This window comes from Protopterus annectens, chromosome 7.part0, assembly GCF_019279795.1.
Source record: "Protopterus annectens isolate FY-2018-M chromosome 7.part0, PAN1.0, whole genome shotgun sequence".
Lineage (NCBI taxonomy): Eukaryota > Metazoa > Chordata > Ceratodontiformes > Protopteridae > Protopterus > Protopterus annectens.
The window spans coordinates 690,592,908-690,611,336 of NC_056739.1; the positions used below are offsets into that span (position 1 = coordinate 690,592,908).

An 18,429-nucleotide genomic window follows, 5' to 3' on the forward strand; every position below is an offset into this window, starting at 1 on the left:
TCAAAACTTTGGAACAATCTTCCACCCTGTATAACTACTCTACCTTCCAGCAGCCTTTTCAAGACTGCACTCAAATTCCACTTAAATTTGCATTGGCTTTGTCCTTGTTCTAATCCAGACTAACACCCCCACCCTTACCCCCCCATCTAGACTCTTAACCCAACTATACTACCGCCACTTCTAACCACAGTCAGAATTAGCTAGTTGTCTTTACATACTTTAAAATCTTGTCTGACAACTTTGTTACTAATATTATAAACGACAAGAAACTATCTTAACTTGCAACTTTTACTGTATATACTGTTGATAATCAATATCTTGTTATTGTATTAAAGCCAACAACCTGTAATGTTGTTTGCTATTGCTGCAACTTTGTATCTCTATCATGTACATGATGTGGAGCTTTTCTCCCCGGGCATCTGCTGAAAAAGGACCTGCATCCAGTCGGAATTTCTCGGTAAACACATGTAAATAAAATAAAATAAAGCTGTCAGGATTTCATGCATGTGTCAATAATCCACACAGACAGAGCCTTCCTAAGATCTGCTGCAGCTCCTGGAAGTCATAAAATAATTTTGAAACTCCACCCTTCCAAAGTAGCAATTGGTTCACCCCAATGACAATGCAGGAAATTTCCTAGTACAGACTTTTTGTCTCTGCCTTCATTGAGAACTGTAAAATACGATCTTTATGGCCTAAGCCAGGTAATTTAATTTCAAACTATTTTCAAAGTTTGAGATTACCCTTTTCTCTTCCAGTATCCTCTGTTAAAACATATACATTTAAACAGTTAGAATAATGCATGTATACTTCATTTTCTGTCCAGCAGGACACACTGCTGGTACATTTTTAAAACAAGCAGGTTTACAAATGCATTTTTCAACACAAGCACCTGTACAAATCAGTTTGATATACAAATAACATATAATGCTTCCCAGAATTCCATCCTACTATGCTGGTGTTTGTTACACATCCACTGCACTACTTCTTCTGACATAGCCGGCAATACCTCACATTGTCACAGTATCTTCTTGTCACCTTAAATTAAAAAGATGATTACTTAACTCCACCCTCATTTCAGAATCATTTATCCATCTATCCTTCAACAAGGAAACACAAGGGTGAATTTTGTCTCTAACCCAGAACATTTAGAACTTCAGGAAAATACCACTGAAGTAAAACAATACATAAATTAAATACATCAACTATACTCACACTATTGTCTGTTCTGGTAGCTTTTCCCGGAAACCTTGAACTAGTTTTTTTTTTTTTTGGGGGGGGGGAGGGATAAAAGACTTGTTTCTGGATCTTTCAACATTTCATTGACATTACCCAAAGGCCTCATTGAAATTGCTTTCTGTCCTTACCATAGATTTGTAAAAGTCTGGGAAAATGTTAAAATGAAAATAACACTACTGTGAAGCAAGAAAACATGTTTAATATCCTAAATAAATACTCTACTTAAGTAGTGGGCAGTGTACAAACCAAAAAAGTAAATGTATTCACACAGCAGTCTTTTGTGGTAGGTCTGTAAAGAATACCTTGAACCAGTTTTTCTTTTTAAGAAAATAAACAAACAAGAAAATAGTTTCCAGCTCCTGACATACTTTACAAGCAAATATCGTCCATAGCCTCACAAAAAGAAATAAAATAATTCTTTGCTAAACTCAAACTTTCAAAAAAGAAATAAAGCAACACAGCATTGCAATAAAAACATACTAAAAACAAGAACACAATGTAGGTACATAAACTGAAAAATTAGCTATACCTTATTTGTTTATTTTATTTTACATTTGTTTACTGGGAAAGTCCAGCTTGGATAAATACCCATTTTCAGTGGAGGCCCAGGGAGAAAAGCTCCACACTAACAAAAACAATAAAAAATATAAATTATAATCTCAAATATGACAATACATAAAATACATATTTTTTTAATTACAGCTGACTTATTTACAATATGAACAATGAATAGCTCTGTTTTACAATGTAAGAAATAGAGATCGTACAATGTACAATGTAAGCAGTGTATCAAGCTATCATAACAACTGAGAACAGAACATAAGTTGAATAACAGCAAGCAGGAAAAGCTATGCATGCACAAACGGAGCTAAGATTTAAAAGTAGTTAGGAGAGAAGGAACAACATGAGCAAGCATTCATATATCAACTTAGCTTGGACTAGAACAGGTGCAAAGCCAAGAAGTGTTAAGAAAACTTTTAAGAGCAGTTTTAAACTGGTTTATATTGAAAACATCTCCAATGGAATGAGGACGTGAGGTCCATTTTTGGCTTCTTGTGCAGATGGTATTGATGATTCAAAGACAAGACTTGCAGAAGGAGGTGTATTGTTTGCAGAACGTTTGAGTGGAATTATAATGTATGAAAATGAGTGATGAATCAGGATTATGAGAGTAAGAAACGTTGTGGGATGCATGTTTATTTGGCAAAATGAACAACTAAAAACTGGAACCGTATGCTGAAAATTATAATTATGCACATCAGAAATGCTGATGATCACAATTGTTCTCCTGTACAAGTTCACATAATCAAGTTTGTACAGACACCTAAGATGCCCAGAAGAGATCTGCGGCAAAATTCAACGTGGCCTTCAGTATTTAGATACCCTTGCCTAACTGAACAGTCAATCATTGAATGCTTCTGCGCAGACCTTAAGCTACCAACAGCAATGTGCAATTTATGGTGGTCATATATAGCACCTCAAGGAATGCATGGTTTGCTTCTACCCTTGAGCACTAAGATTTGCATTGTCTTAACTATTTTAGTCACAGGGACTCTCCGTGTCCAATAAGAGATTCACTAGAAGTTTCCCATTCATCCACCCCAAGAATACTGAGCAAATTCAGTGAGTTTCTAATAAACCATTTGAAGGATAATAATTTAACCTAAGACTCACAGCAGACAGCCACCATTATCCATTTCTTCTTTGACATTACAGTCCTTCCTTCTGTCCTAGATGCCATTAATCACACATAAGTTGCAATTAAAGCCTCAGTAATTTCACATATGGATATCTACAGCAAAATAAAAGGCTTTCTTTCTTGAATTGCCAGGATGTCTGTAATGACAGATTCACTTTATATCCTCAAAATACTGAAATGTTGAAATTCAGTATTTTGAGGTTATAAAGTTGAAACCTAACAAGTATGAAAACTCAGAAGCACGAAATTCAAAATCTTGCATACCGGAGATTTTGAATTAGCGCTTCTGCTGTCCACAAACACACACCCTCCCCCCCCCCTACACACACACACACGCACACACGCACACACACACACACACACACACACACACACACACACACACACACACACACACACACACACACACACACACAAGTTCTGTACTACATAAAAGCAGGGGGGCAAGCCCCCATGCACTCCCCCACACCCCCCTACTTAAATATTCTAACTCCGAGGTCGCACTGCATGCAAACGCACACAAAACACCACCACACAAGCTACATTCTCCTCGCACACCCACATCACAGAAACAAAACACACTAACACACACCACAGCCCCTACCCAAAACCCTTAACACATCAACACTTACCTGAATCCATAACCACAGCAAAACACCAAAAGTGCTAATTCAAAACCTCTGGTATGCAAGGTTTTGAATTTTGAGCTTCTGAGGTTTCTCTTTTTTCAGGATTCCACTTTATGGGCTCGAAATACTGAATTTCGATATTTCAGTATTTCGAGTTTCTAAAGTGAATCCGTAATAACAGATGACTTCATAATGAATGTGTTTGTTTGGTATCTTCCAAATGTGCCCGATGCCAACACATGGCTTATGTGTGGCCTTTATCACTAGTTTTAGCACAGTGATTTTTTATAGAGGGGTGTCTAGTTGATAAACATAAGATTCATAGTGCCTATTATTGCATAAATTGTTGTAGGTACACTTGATACGTAGTAACCCACTCTTATTTATTTTTTCATTCATTGCAGGTAATGTATTGAGACATGGCTGATGCCACTAATGCTGTATCCACATATATTGGTATACCATTGCCCATAGACAGTCATGGGTTATTTAGAATATCTATTTGGGAGGGTCTATATCAGCATTTCAAAAATGTAATAGGTCGAATCACTAAATGTTGAACTGAAATGATCAACCTATTACATTTTCGAATGCCGATTAAAAAAAAAAAAAAAAAAACCTAAAGGGTGTAGGCTGTGGGGCTTGCCCCTGCACCCCCACATGGGGGGCTGCATCCCCCACACCCCCGCTACTTAAATATACCAACTCCAAGACTGCACTACATTGAAGTAAATGGAAATCTCCCCTTACGGAGATTTCGGCTTGCCCATTCAATGTTCTGCACTTTTGGCATTCTCAATGCAACAATATCGTATTCGATATTGTCAGCGTTCAAAATGCTGACCCTATTTGGGATATTAAACACATGCTTCATATACCTTGACATCTTTGGAGGGGAGACTGCAGTATATATCTAACAAGCTTTCAAGGTTTTTTTTTTTTGTTGTGCACAATGTTGCAGGATGTGATTACAAGGAAGAAGACTGCACATGTGCCCAGTCAGCTGGCTGCTTCTTGTTTTAACCGAGTAACCCGTATCTCAGCTAGAGTTATGTGTTGAAAGACTTCCTGATGTCATCTCCTGGCATTTTGTGGAAGTCTTGAGCATGGCCCTTTGTGGTTATTTTTGATGTTTTGGGAATTGATGCTTTTTTTCACATATATAGTGTTAATAATATAGGCCATTCATATATCACTATATACCCCGGAGTGGGATATGAAGCAATGATCTCACAACCTTATAACTCTTCTTTACAATAAACTGGAAATTAAAGCATTAGCTCGTATTTCAAAACAAGCAATTTATTCCTGCTATTTGAAAGCACTCAAATAAAACTCTTTTGTACCAAAAATAGTAAGAATGTCTTGATAAATACAGAAAAAAATATATCTTCTTCATATATTTTTTCATTGGCAATTTAAAACAGTGGTAAATCCTTCAAAGGGTACACTTCACATTATAAAGGATGTTCTTATCAAAAAATAAAAGGGGAGCGGTATAAGTCTGAATTAAATAACATATGTCATTCTAGCTTTATTCTTTATATGAATACCCAGTCACCTGACTTGCAGACTTGACTAAGTGAAGAATAGTCCACAAAATAATAATAATATTAGTAATAATTTGTTCTAAAATTAACTTCACCCTGCAACACTCAAAATAATTTTAAATGCCTCTGACTTCTGGTATATCATTTATAGAGGAAAAGACCTCCTAATGCAGTTATTTTGCTTTTCACACCAAACAGAAGCATACCTAAAGTCCCCCATTTCATCAATTTATCCCATAATATGTATATTATATATAATGGTTAGTTTCGCATGTGCCATAGTCTGACTGGACTTCCTGTGAGCTCTTTCAGTAAGCCATGATTCCTTACAAAAATATTAGGATAAATGATGCAGATCCAGTTTAAGCTTTGATCTGCATCTGTCATACTGAAGTTCAATTCTCACTCTGAGCACTAAGTATCCATTTGCCCCAGTTCCACTCTATATTGTGATTTTCCTAACTTCTAAATATGTATAGAGTGAGGATCTTGATTTTTAACCACCTTTATTCAATTATCACTTAAGACATACACACACATACATTAATGGAAAAGGAAACAGACCAATATTAATATTTTTCATATTGGTGCATTGTACGCCATATAAACTTTCTTTATTTTTTTAGCAATTATTTACTTCAACATTACATTAATTTCTCAATTTCTGCCTTCCCTTAAACTTCTCCCATCCTATGTAACCTTATTCTGCATATGTTCTTCCCACAAATTCCATTTATTTCTATGCAGTTTGCTCTAAGGATCTTAAGGCTTTCTTGTGGAATTTCTAAGGCAAAAGGAGTTCCATTCATGCTATATCTTGTTCCCCTCCAATGAGACTGCATTAGGTAAAGCTGAGCAGATAGGAACTTATGTGTCAGTGAAGGACATCCCAGCACTACTTAACATGTGGAGAGGTTCATATGCCACCTTATAGCTGCGGCAAGCAAACCATTCCACCTTATTACAAACAAGTTCAGTTCTTCCAAGTTCCTTCTTTGGAAAAGTTGCTAGGAATGGAGTCTCCTTCTATGACATGATTTTATATCATATGATATCTGGAGTTGCTGAAGTGTTACACGTACACGTATCTGTCTGCAGTATCAATTTAGGAATCGGTGAAACTTGCCATACATGAACACGTGTACATGTCTCTTAATATTTTATGTTTTGAAGAATGTACCAAACTAGGTTTTGCCTATTCATTTATGTATTAGTACATGCTGCCATGTTAAGCTGTGTTGTGGTTGAAATGAGATAAGTTTGTAATCAGCTTACTATTAAAGAAAAAATCTAATATATATATATTTGTCACTATATATATATATATATATATATATATATATATATGGACCTAGGACTTTTGATCGAAAGATCAAAAGTCCGAATCCATTATCACTGAACATACTTTATCGTGTTTTCACCGAAAAAGCGCTTACGGTAAAGTATGTTTGAAAAAAAAAAAAACACAACATTAAACCTACTTCTATGCAGAGGGACAAGCCCACCTGCACCCCCCACGCCCCTACTTTAATATTTTCACTCCGAGGTCACACTACAGTGGGGAAAAGGGAATTTTCTCTTATCCACATCGTAGTATGACTGGCACAACAAGCATAATTATCCGAAAGTGCTGCTTCGGTGAACAGCACTTTCGGTTAAGTATGCTCAGTGATTTCTGCTTCAGTGGAAAGTGCTTTCGGGGATCTGTACAGATCCCATATATATATATATATATATATATATATCTATATATCTATATATATATATATATATATATATATATATATATATAAAATATATATATATATATATATATATATATATATATATATATACATATATAGATATACATATATATATGGGTCCTAGTCCACATTATCGAAAACATGGTTCATCAAATTGTGTTTCCGTGGACCCACTTTAGCGAAAGTGCATTTTATCGAAAATGCACCTTCGCTAAAGAGAGATTGGAACATTAAAGAATGCATGCAGTTTGCATGCACCGTTAGTTGTAAATCAACATATTGATTTACAACTAACGAAACTATCGCTGACATTGTGGTACAGTGGGGATAAGGGAATATTCCCTTTTCCCCACTGTAGTGCGATCTCGGAGTGAGAATAATAAAGTAGGGGGTGTGGGGGTGCAGGGGTGCTTGCCCCCCTGCATAACACTGTTTGATTACATTTTTTTTCTTTCGTTATTTTTTTTATGTGATTTTCTTTAGCGAAAGTGCATTTTCGATAAAATGCACTTTCGCTAAAGTGGCTCAGCATCCGCGGAAACACGGTTCGATGAACTGTGTTTACGGTTAAATGACAGGGACCCATATATATATATATATATCTTTATATATACACACATCAGCTGCGAGAGAAGGCGCAGCAGTGAAGAGTGCCCAAGTCTGCTGATTTTTTACACATTCTTTGTTTATGTAATTGTGATCATGTGATCGGCAAACATTACACCTATAGATAGCTGAGAATTAAACTTAACCATCATTTAAAGTCACACACTTACATGGTATCAGTTTGACTGAATGCATGGTGAGGGGTTCTCCTAATTTTTTAAAGCTGCAAGCATTTCTTGCAGTTAGTTGTTCTGTACTACTTTTCAGTCTGTTCTGTATATTGGTAAATAAAAAAGTTGACTTAATTAAATGTATTTTGATGTTGTATCACCACCTATGGAATGTATACATCAAGTTGTTACACATTTTGGTCACTACTGACAAAACCGCAGTCAATGGCAGTAACTCCAGACCACATATTCCTTTGGGAGACTGGAGAGGTGAAACGACAGGACCTCAAGCCTCTCATCAGAAGTTTACAGTAGCATCTTAATGTGTGTGACATGAAAGAATTGATAAACTCCTCCTAACATCCTGTGCTGGGCTATGGTATTGAACTAAGATCACTCTTAACTTTCTGGTTTTCAGTTGATTACCAACAACAATATATCTTTAAAAAATGATGAGGGACTATCATTTTCTATGATGCATTCCATCCAAGTCAATGCATAAAAAGGGACAAAATATTTGTTGAACTTTCTGTATTATCAGTATTTAAGTAAATTCTTCTGTCTGTTGTGAGTGACACTTTGGTTCAGTTATTAGAAGAAATTTAGTAAATGATGATGCAGGTACATTTAAATAAAGAATGTTTTTTTTTTTTGAAATTGCAGGTTTTAGTGATCCCTACTGTCTGCTAGGAATCCAGACAAAGAGGGATCACTCTCGGGATGAAAGTCCTAAGAGAGACAGCCCCATGCAGAAAAAGAAGAGGAAGGCAGTGGTTCGGGACACCATTCCAGATGAGCAGATTAAGAGGACAGAAATGAAGAAACAGACTCTGAACCCAGTCTGGAATGAAACATTTGTCATGTATGTAAGAAACAACACAAACTAATCACTTTCTTCCCAATAATGCAAATATTTAATTGGTATGGACTATGTAATCATTATGATGCTGGGTTCAATTATCTCATTGTATTAAGTGTGATGTATTGTGGCACTGTGTAGTGTCTACAAACATATTCTTTGTTTTAATTTAGATTATTTTATATATCACAATTATTATAGGAAATATGTAATGCCTTGGTCCTGTATGTATGTACAAATATTGAAATATAAATGTTTGTGTTGCAATTTCAGCTGCATGTAGCAAGAGAAGACCATCTCTTTCTAACATGTGAAACTACTTTCATGGATTCCTGGGATGTGTGAATTTCTGTATGTTTATTTTTAGAAATCCTGTGACTCTGAGTAGTAAAAGTTTATCCAGTTCACTCCATTTGACCTCCTGAACTCCCCAAAATTCCTTCATAAGGATATAGTAATAGAACATTAATTCAAAGGATCATTCTGATATTGCTTTGTATGAGCAGGGATAAGGCAGACATGGAATGACCAGAATGAGTAACACATCATGAAAAACAATATCTCCAATGAAACAAAGGGTAATTGAACACTGCGAAAGTGATGATGATTTCTTTAGGTACTAACAATGCCATAGGGGTGTGAGGATTGAGAGAGAAACCTTGAATTATTTTAATGTATGCCACCAATGACCATGCTGTGTATTTCTTTACCTTGGGAAACTGGAAAAAAACAGCAGGGTGTGTTCCCAAGCATCTCCATAGCTCCATGTTATATAGTGTGCATTACTCCATCAGCAGTATAATTCCTAGCAGCACAGATCCTGCATTACTCAGGACAGCAGAAAAACAATGAACTACTCAGAGGTAGGAATTTTATGGTAGTTTTCCTGTTAGATACTTAGTAATGCACAGCAATGTGAAATAGTCTGAGATAGGAGCTGTACTCAGTAATGTGTGCCACTCCTAAGAGGAGTGCTATCACCATTTGTAGAGATGCATAGCAATGTGAAATAGTCTGAGACAGGAACTATACTCTGCAATGTGTACCACTGCTAAGAGGAGTGCTATCACAGTTGGTAGAGATGCACAGCAATGTGAAATAGTCAGAGATAGGAACTGTACTCTGCAATGTCCACAACTGCTAAGAGAACTGCTATCACCATTGGTGGAGATGCATAGCAATGTGAAATAGTTTGAGACAGGAACTGTACTCTGCAATGTGTACCACTGCTAAGAGGAGTGCTATCACAGTTGGTAGAGATGCATAGCAATATGACATAGTCTGAGACAGGAACTGTCCTCTGCAATGTGTACCACTGTTAACAGAGGAGTGCTATCAAAGTTGGTAGACATGCATAGCAATGTGAAATAGTCTGAGACAGGAACTGTACTCTGCAGTGTGCACCACTAAGAGGAGTGCTATTATAGTTGGTAGATTACTCCATACTAATGCAGCTCAAAGTAGCAGGAGAGGTTCATCTGAAGTAATTTCTTTAGTGTTGGAAGATCAACATATGACTATATTTTTCTACAGAAAAGAGGTGTGTGAAAGTTGTGTAGCAGAAAGTACAAAAGGGAGATGACAGTAGGCAGAGAGAGGAGTACAAGGATAAGACATAGGGCAGAGGAAGGTAGGATTTTTTTTGGATAGACTAGTTTTCTTATCAGTTCATAGGTACTTACTAGCCTAGTGATCCATGACGCCCTTCAAAAGCCATATAAAGAGAGAAGGTTGGGTTGATAACTATACAATGATGGTAAATAGAAAACTGAGAATGGAGAGAGGTACAGGAGATTTTGCAGGGTCAAACAAACAAAACTGAAATAGCATATACGTACTGAGGTATTTTTGTGTGTGGAGAAGGTTGATGTGACAAGGGATGGACATATACACGCATATAATAGACTACTGGTGATAGGCAACACTGAACCACTCACAAGGTATGCTACATTACACTCTAGGAAGGGGGAGGTCACACCAAGGACAGGATAGACTGAGATGCAAGCTGAAGGGTGGCAACCATTCAGATCAGAAGGTAGTCTATGCAGGACCATTACCAGCTGGTGGTTCTTTATGGCCACTGGCATAACCCAGTGGGTAGTGCCTGTCAGATGAGTAAATCTGCAAGCCATTCCAGGAGTATTTTAATACAGCTGATATGGTCATCCAGATGTTTTGCTACCATTCCCTCCTCCAACTGCTGTAGCTGCTGCGGAACCACCACAACTGATGAGTGACTGGGCTTTCTCTCTGAGGGGGACTTTACTCTTTCTTGCTGAGGCAGTCCTTTTCAAGTTCCTAGAACAAACTTATCCTGCAGTGGTAGTGGTCTCTGGTGAGGTACCTCAGAATCAATTCCCCCTTCATTTTGAATCGCATAACGAAGACATGATAGGATGATTGGCATAAGTGCAACATACTATGAGATATGTTTGATATATAGTACTCTATAAATCTTATGTCAGTCATAATCACCCTGCTATACCCTCTCTCTTTGCTACCTCCTTTGTCAGACCACCAAGTTCACCTTTTTCCCAGGTATGATCTAGGATAAAAGTGGACAACGGTACAATTAGTGCCAATAAATACATGACTGACAGGTACTCATCCAGCTTGAATTCAAAGTGTGTTTAAATAAATACAGTATATCTCAAGGTAATGTAGTTGAATCTTTTCTTTTGTCTAGTGGAGGAGATCAAGGTGGCATTGCCTGAGGTTATCATAAGCATGACTGAAGGACTGTTCAATTGTGTAATTGTTTGTTTATTCCTGCATAAAGGCCAAAGGCCATTCAGAACACAAACTCCTCAATGAATGTATATACCCTGGGACTCTACCAGGTATCAAGTTGTTTTTTAAATATCTGCAAAGATGAAGACTGTCCAATATATACCCTGTTCCAAAGTTGAATCAATGGCTTTGTTAAATAGACTGCCCGTAATACTGTCCTTTAATCCTCAATTCTGTAAGCAGAATATGCACCTCTGGTTAATGTGCTTGTATTCAGCAATTCGATATTTAGTAGAGATTCATATTCTTCACTTCGGATTCCCCATAGGCTAAACAAGGTTTACCCCTCAGATATCTGTAACTGATTGAAAAGAGGCCTAGACATTCCAATCTAGATAGATATTTTATCTCTGCAAGTAATGAGACACCCTGTAAATTTTCATTGAATACCTTCTAAAACCAGGAGATCACCTTTCTTGTAGGATGAAAGCAACATGCTGTATTCAATGATGGGCTGAACACATGTTATGAACAGTCTGAAAAGACAGCCATTATTTCTTGTTCTAAAGCTCTTAAAAATTAAGCAATTAACTTTTAATGCATTAGCTTTAACATTTAGAACACTAGTCCTATACTTAAAATTATATATAGTAATAATACCTAAATCCTTAGATTTTGTTAGCTTCTATAACTCGTGGGACCTAAGTTTATTTGATATTCAACCACTGGTTTCCCAGAATGCAAAGTAGTGCATTTATTCTTATTAATTTTCAGTACAGTAAAGTCTAACTGCAGACATTTGCAAGGTCTGTCTCAGGTCAAAACAGATTTTCCCTTTTTAAATGACCGATCATTTATGCCTAGCAGTTTGACTGTATAGCCTCCAGGTGGGAAATAAAGTAAGATTTTGGTTTCTTTTATGCACTTTTGCACTTTGTAGAAGGCCTTCTTCCTCAGTCAGTCATATTTGTACTATTTGGGTCAATGAGCAACACTCACTCTATGAATCACAGCACGACACAGAAAAGCACATATCAGCAGATTCTCTTGAATCAGGATTAGTTCAGCTTCACACACACCACACCATAACAAGTTGCCATGTCGAATGTCAAAAAATGCACTGTGACGTGTCATTCCTTGACACATGCCTCATGAGCAAGCTTTGCATTTCTACTGTGAAGCATGAAGTCATAATTAGGCAATTCAGAGATATTCTTGCTATAACCACATACCTGCCTATGTGGTAAGCAAAAGGTTATGAACTTATGTCAGTTAGGAACAAAGCAACATTTTTGTCACAATTCAGCTGAAAAATGCACAGCAGAGTATACTTTGTAGAGTGATATCAGGATTTCGCAGGTATGGTGAAAATTTTAATTTTTATGATTGGACTTAGTTATCTTAGAACTGACAGAATGATAGATTTGCCTTTTTTTTGCCATCCAAACTATCGGCCCACCGGTTCACTATTCTGTACCTGATTGACCCATTTGTTGCTCTGTCAGGGCATGGGCCTTCCAGCTCATTCATTCCCCAATGGATGTGAAAGTTAGGTACTACGCAGCATGCTAGTCTATAGATCCTTTAGATTGTTTCATCTCTTCCCCACTGCAGTCCTGTTAGTACCACTATAGCTGCCTTGATAGGTACTTCTGCACAGGCACAACCATCTAACTATGTAGTACACAGCTTGTAGTGTGAGCACACTAGCCTCTTCATATTGTGATGATATACCTTCATTCCTGCAGGTGTCACCAATGCAATAAACTAGGCTACCTACCTCCCTGCAGGATGGGTGAAAATGTAATGTCCTCCCATACCCAGTACTCCCACTGCCCATGCCACAAGTCAGATATTGTTCATCAGTGGTGCAGCCAAGGCTTTAGCCCTCTGCACCACAGAGCTGACGGTTGGTTTGACAGGTACATTGGTATGGTCTAACAATGGTCTTTTGTGTCTTGCAAGGATGGTTTCTGAGCATATCTTATACAAGTGTATTTTATTATATGTTACATATGTACAAAGTTACTCTTTTATAACAAAAATGTGTCATAGATGTTCCCAAAGATACTGCATAGGAGACATGTTTGCCCATAACCCTGATCAGCTCTATAATTACTTTTTGCCATGAGAAGGCTGTTAGGACTAGCACTACATCTTTAACATTAGCAATAGTGGAGGCTGAGGCAAATGCTATGACAGGTAGCTCATACAGAGTATATGGAAACCAAAGCAGGTGCATTTTTGTCAAATGTGTAGCATGCCTTGCAAACCTTCTGGTTGTCACTCCTTCAGTGGTTATATCATATGGACATGGCTATCATATGGACACAAGTACCCCTGACAGTGTTCACTCTAACAATGATATAATCTACAACTCTTTTCATAGGTTCATAGGTTCATAGGTTCATACTAGGCTATCTGCCCAAGGGCATTTATAAGCCTAGCCCATAGTTATGTGGCTAGTTGAATAAAAACTATGCCTATCATTTTTCTGTGCCTCTGTCAAGCAGTGACACTGAAGTAATCCCTGGGGTATATCTGCGATCTCCCATCCATTGGTCAAGATTCCTCTTGAACAAGGCCAGTGAGGTGCTCTGCCTCACATGTTTTTGTTCCACAGCATAGGGAGTCTCTGGGTGATGAATCTGTCCCTCCAGCACGTTCTATTTATAACCGTGTCAAGGTTTAAGTCTCCCGCCCTTGTGGTTCTGAGGGATCTAGATTTTTGAGGTGAAGCATATTCATCAAATCTGGGTTTGACATGGCCTTATATGTCAGGCACAGGTCACCTCTGAGCAAGCGGTATGAGACTGAATAGAGCTGGAGTTCTTTCAGTCGGGCAGCATAAGACATATTTTTGAGACCCTTTATCCTTTTGGTGAGGAACTTTTGGGGCCTTCGAGCTGCAGCAGGTGTCTGGTCAGATACATTCTGAACGGGCATTGTACTCAATCATAGGTCTAATGAGTGATGAGTACAGGGGGCGATGACCTCCCTTGATCTAGATGTGAATCCCTTCATGATCAGGTGGGCGATATAGAAGGTTTTCCTAACTACTTTAGCAACATGAGTGTCAAACGAAAGGCTACTGTCAACTTGGGTCCCCAGATCCCTGATGACTTTCTGTGCTCAGTGGATTGCCACCTATATGGTAGCTATTTTGGCGTTTAACTTCAGGCCATGGCTCTGGCACCAGTTATCCGTTTCTGTGAGGCCCTTCTGGAGGATATCTGTGTCAGATGTTGCAGTCATCTGCAAACTTTGTCAGCCATAACCCTCCTGTGTTTGCTTGTACTTCAGAAAAGTAGATGCCGAACAAGAGTGGACCCAGGACTGAGCCCTGTGGGACACCACTTGTGACAGGCTTTGAGTCTGACATGGCTCCAGCAACTCTGACCCTGTGGGTTCTGTCACTTAGCCAGTTTGCAACCCATCTTGTGATGTATGGGTTTACATTCAAGCTCATGAGTGTTTGGCCTTTGCCAGGTCAAGGTAGGCTGTATGGACTGCCTTTCCCTCATCAATGGCCTTGGTGACTGTCTCGAAAATGTCAACCAAGTTTAAGAGGCAGGATCTGCCTTTGACAAAGCCAAACTGGGTTGGATCCAAAGTCTGCAAGTTCCCTATGTCTTTATTTATGAGTTCCATTATGATCCTCTCCATGGCTTTGCAGATAAGGCTTGTCAAGCTAATGGGGCAGTAATTTCCAGGGTCTGTGGAGGCAAAGTGGGACCACAGTATCCTGAGGTGAGGCTAAGATTAAACAGCTGTCCTAACTGTGGGTTTAATTCCTCGTTGAGTTCATGACACCATCCGGTCCCATGGATGCTGTGTTTTGCCTTAGTGAGGACAGTTCTCACCTTGGAGATGTTTGGGGGCTACAATCCTCTGAAATAGATATCTCTCCTTTTTTGCACTGAACCTGTCAGCCAGTATGTTGGCAATGTGTGTAGGTTCAGTAATCTTCACATCATTTTGAACTAATTCTGAGCATATCTGGGAGTTTCCTCCTAGGTTTCTAACATAGCTAAAGAAGGCCTTATGATTGTCTTTAGAGTCCTTTTTTCTCTCAAAATTTGCCTTGGATGATTTTATTTTTACTTATAATGATCAAAGGTGTCTTACCTTTCAAGGATTTTGCTCTATCTTGTAGTAGCTTCCTCCTTTTGTTGTAGAGCTTGTTTATGGCTGGGGTCCACCAGACTGCAGAGAGTCTTAGTTTTGTTTGGGATTGCCTGATCCATGCAGTCCTGTAGGTGCTGGTAGAAGGCATTTGTAAGTGATTCAGCGGTTTGAGTAATGTTTACCACTGGCTCAGGGGCCTTAAAGGAGACCACACTAGTTTTTAGAAGTGTGAAATCGGCTTTTGAGAAGTTTTCACTGTGGTCTTTTTGTTTCAGGTGATGAGGACCTCCAGCGAGATTAGTTTATGATCTGATCTCACCAGTGAGGGGTATACTTCGGTGTTGAACATTTTGATCCCATGTTCGTGATGATGAGATCAAGTATGTTTTCTCCTCTTGTGGGGATGGTGACTAGTTGTTCCATGGCATTTGAGTTTATGAACTCCAGGAATCTTTGGGTTAGAGTGTTCGGGCTTGAGCAGTGTTCCCAGTCTATATTAGGGTAGTTGAAGTCACCTAGTATGATGGTTTTGGAGATACATTTATCCTCCAATGTTTTCAGGAAGGCCATGTGAGGTTCCTGAGTTTGAGAGGGTGGCCTGTAACATGCTACAAATTGCAGAGCAGTCTTGCCTATGGTTAATTGCACCTGGATGGTCTCCGTGTCCTTTATGAATATGGACATCTTGGTGTTGTCCGGATTTTGGGGCATGATATGAGGTGAAACCTGTTAGTGCTGGGGTGCTCTCAGGAGCCTTGAACCAGGTTTCTGTCACAGCACAGACATCGATGTTCTCCATATTGAGAAGGGCCTCGCATCTTGAGAGTGAGACTTCTGGCATTGAGCAGCATTACCCTTAGTTTTTTTCCTTTTTGGTGTTCTAGGGTGGTAGGTTTCCCCTCTACCATCTCTGACATTCACATTTATTCATGTATCAGTCGTATGCAGAAGTGTTGCATGGTAATGGTATTGTGTAACCTATCCTGCTTAAACATTTAAAAGGCTAACATCTGTCATGAATTTCTATATTGTACCATGCTAGAGCTTCTAGGGTCTGAAAACTGCAGATATCTGCCTGTGTGAAATAAGCACATTCACCCTATCTGCACATATATCATTTACTATCCTCACATTAGATATGTATTGCTATATTCCCTCCCATACCTCTCAACCTCTTAGTGCAAGAAATATGGACAAAGCCTGAAATAATGGGCGGACAAAGGCCCAGAAATAGAGATGGATTTTAAATATTGCACTTAAAAATTTGGTAACATAAGAGGATTTTAGTTAGCGTGCATTTTTTGAAGGATATAAAGTCTGAAACTCAAATGTGTGTCACTATTTAGCAACTTCAATCCTTAGTGATTTGCCAGAAAACCACAGATTTTGAGTAACAGACAAAAAAAAGGCAAAAATCTGGACATGTGTGAAAATCTGGACAGTTGAGAGGTATGTTCCTGTCTAGTTCTGTGGCATACTGGGATAATTCTCTTACTATGACCTAGGCAACCCAAGTCCAATTAATGGCCCGGGTGCTGCAGGCAAGCAATTTTACATACTCTGAAGAGAGAGAATGGTGGTCCAATTGATGTTTCAGTGCATGAAAGCAGAGACTTTCAAGTGAAAAGCTGTATACAAGGATGTGGATATAGCTTATCCAGCTAGTGACAGCAGCGCTCATCAGCATGCAAGTAGAAATATTCACATATAGAGGGAGGGAACAGTAGGAACTCATCATGATGGAGATGTCCAAATCTGCTACCAAGGAGTGAGGTAGGGTCTAAAAACAAAATAAATAAATAAAACTGATTGGCTGTGACCCTATGAAGAAACAATGGGATGACTGATCAAGGAAGGCTGATGGTCAGCAGCCAGTGGAGCAGAGGGACAAAAGCATGCAAAAACTATTACTATGTTCCCCATGTTTCTACAGTATTCAGCATATCTGTAGGGCAGCAAGGCAGTTAGAGGCTGGAAAATGTCAGTACTGCAGAAAATGAGATCTTACTGCAGACCCTCTGACAATGTGGCTTGTGTCTGTTGGACAGAGTGGTACAGGCCAAATAGATGATGGTTGGCCAGTGTCACCATAGCCTGACAAATATGATTGGTTGGACCAAACACCAGACATAGCATATAGAAATGGGGCAGTCTACCTGAAGAGGGGTCTTCCAGGGTCCACAAGGCTCATTCACACAGAAGCTTTGTCTAGAAGCAGTATGACATGCTTTATCCCTGAGGGTGGTCTGGATGTTAATGCAAGGATGGACCTCTCCCCTTTTTTCTGTGAATGATAGACCAGGTTATACTTCCCTGCAGAAGTTTGTGTACTAGGCTTATACATACTGAGTATTGAGTAATTCAATCTAGAACGATGTACATTTCTGTTAGCATCACAGGCCTGCAACATCCTGCCACAAAAGAAAGTAACACTGGGTCAACTATCATTTTCTGTATGAACATGATTGCTTTATATGCTACATAGGCATTCTAGAAGGGTCTATGTTATATGTTCGAACGCTTAATTGTTCGAAACACTAATGATCGACCATCAGTGATCAAACAATTAAATGTTTGAACATGTAAAAAGTTAATATTTACAAAAAAAAAGAAAATGTAAAGCACGTAAGCAGGGGGCAAGCCCGCTGCACCCCCCACACCCCCCACTACTTAAATATACCAACTCCGAGATCGCACTTCAGTGTGCTACAGTGCAGAAATGGAAAATTTCCCATTTCCTTCACTGTAGCTTGATCTTGGTGTGCCCTCCTGCTTACACCCTTTAGATTTTTTTTTGTTTAGTTTATTTTTTTTAATTTTTTAAAATATTCGAGCATTTAAATGTTCGATCACTAAAGGTCGATCTTTAGTGATTCGAACATTTAATCATTCAAATATTTAACATAGACCCTTCTAGAATGCTTATGTCATTGTGGTCACGATGATATTCTATATATTCTATATTTGATGGTATGACTGGTGTAGAGCATGATATAATCATATCAGAGGATGGATAATGAGTTTATGTCATCACAGGTGTATCAACTGATGATGCCAAAAGTCATAGTTAGAAA

General features: G+C 38.6%; 1 protein-coding gene across 1 annotated transcript in view; it reads left to right on the forward strand.

Moving 5' to 3' along the window:
• UNC13D (unc-13 homolog D) overlaps positions 1-18,429 on the forward strand; it is a 1,205,501-nt gene that overhangs the window by 386,156 nt on the left and 800,916 nt on the right. Inside the window, exon 6 of the mRNA XM_044077226.1 lies at positions 8,302-8,500. Within this exon, the coding sequence (XP_043933161.1) occupies positions 8,302-8,500 (199 nt within the window). The remainder of the gene's footprint in view (positions 1-8,301; positions 8,501-18,429) is intronic.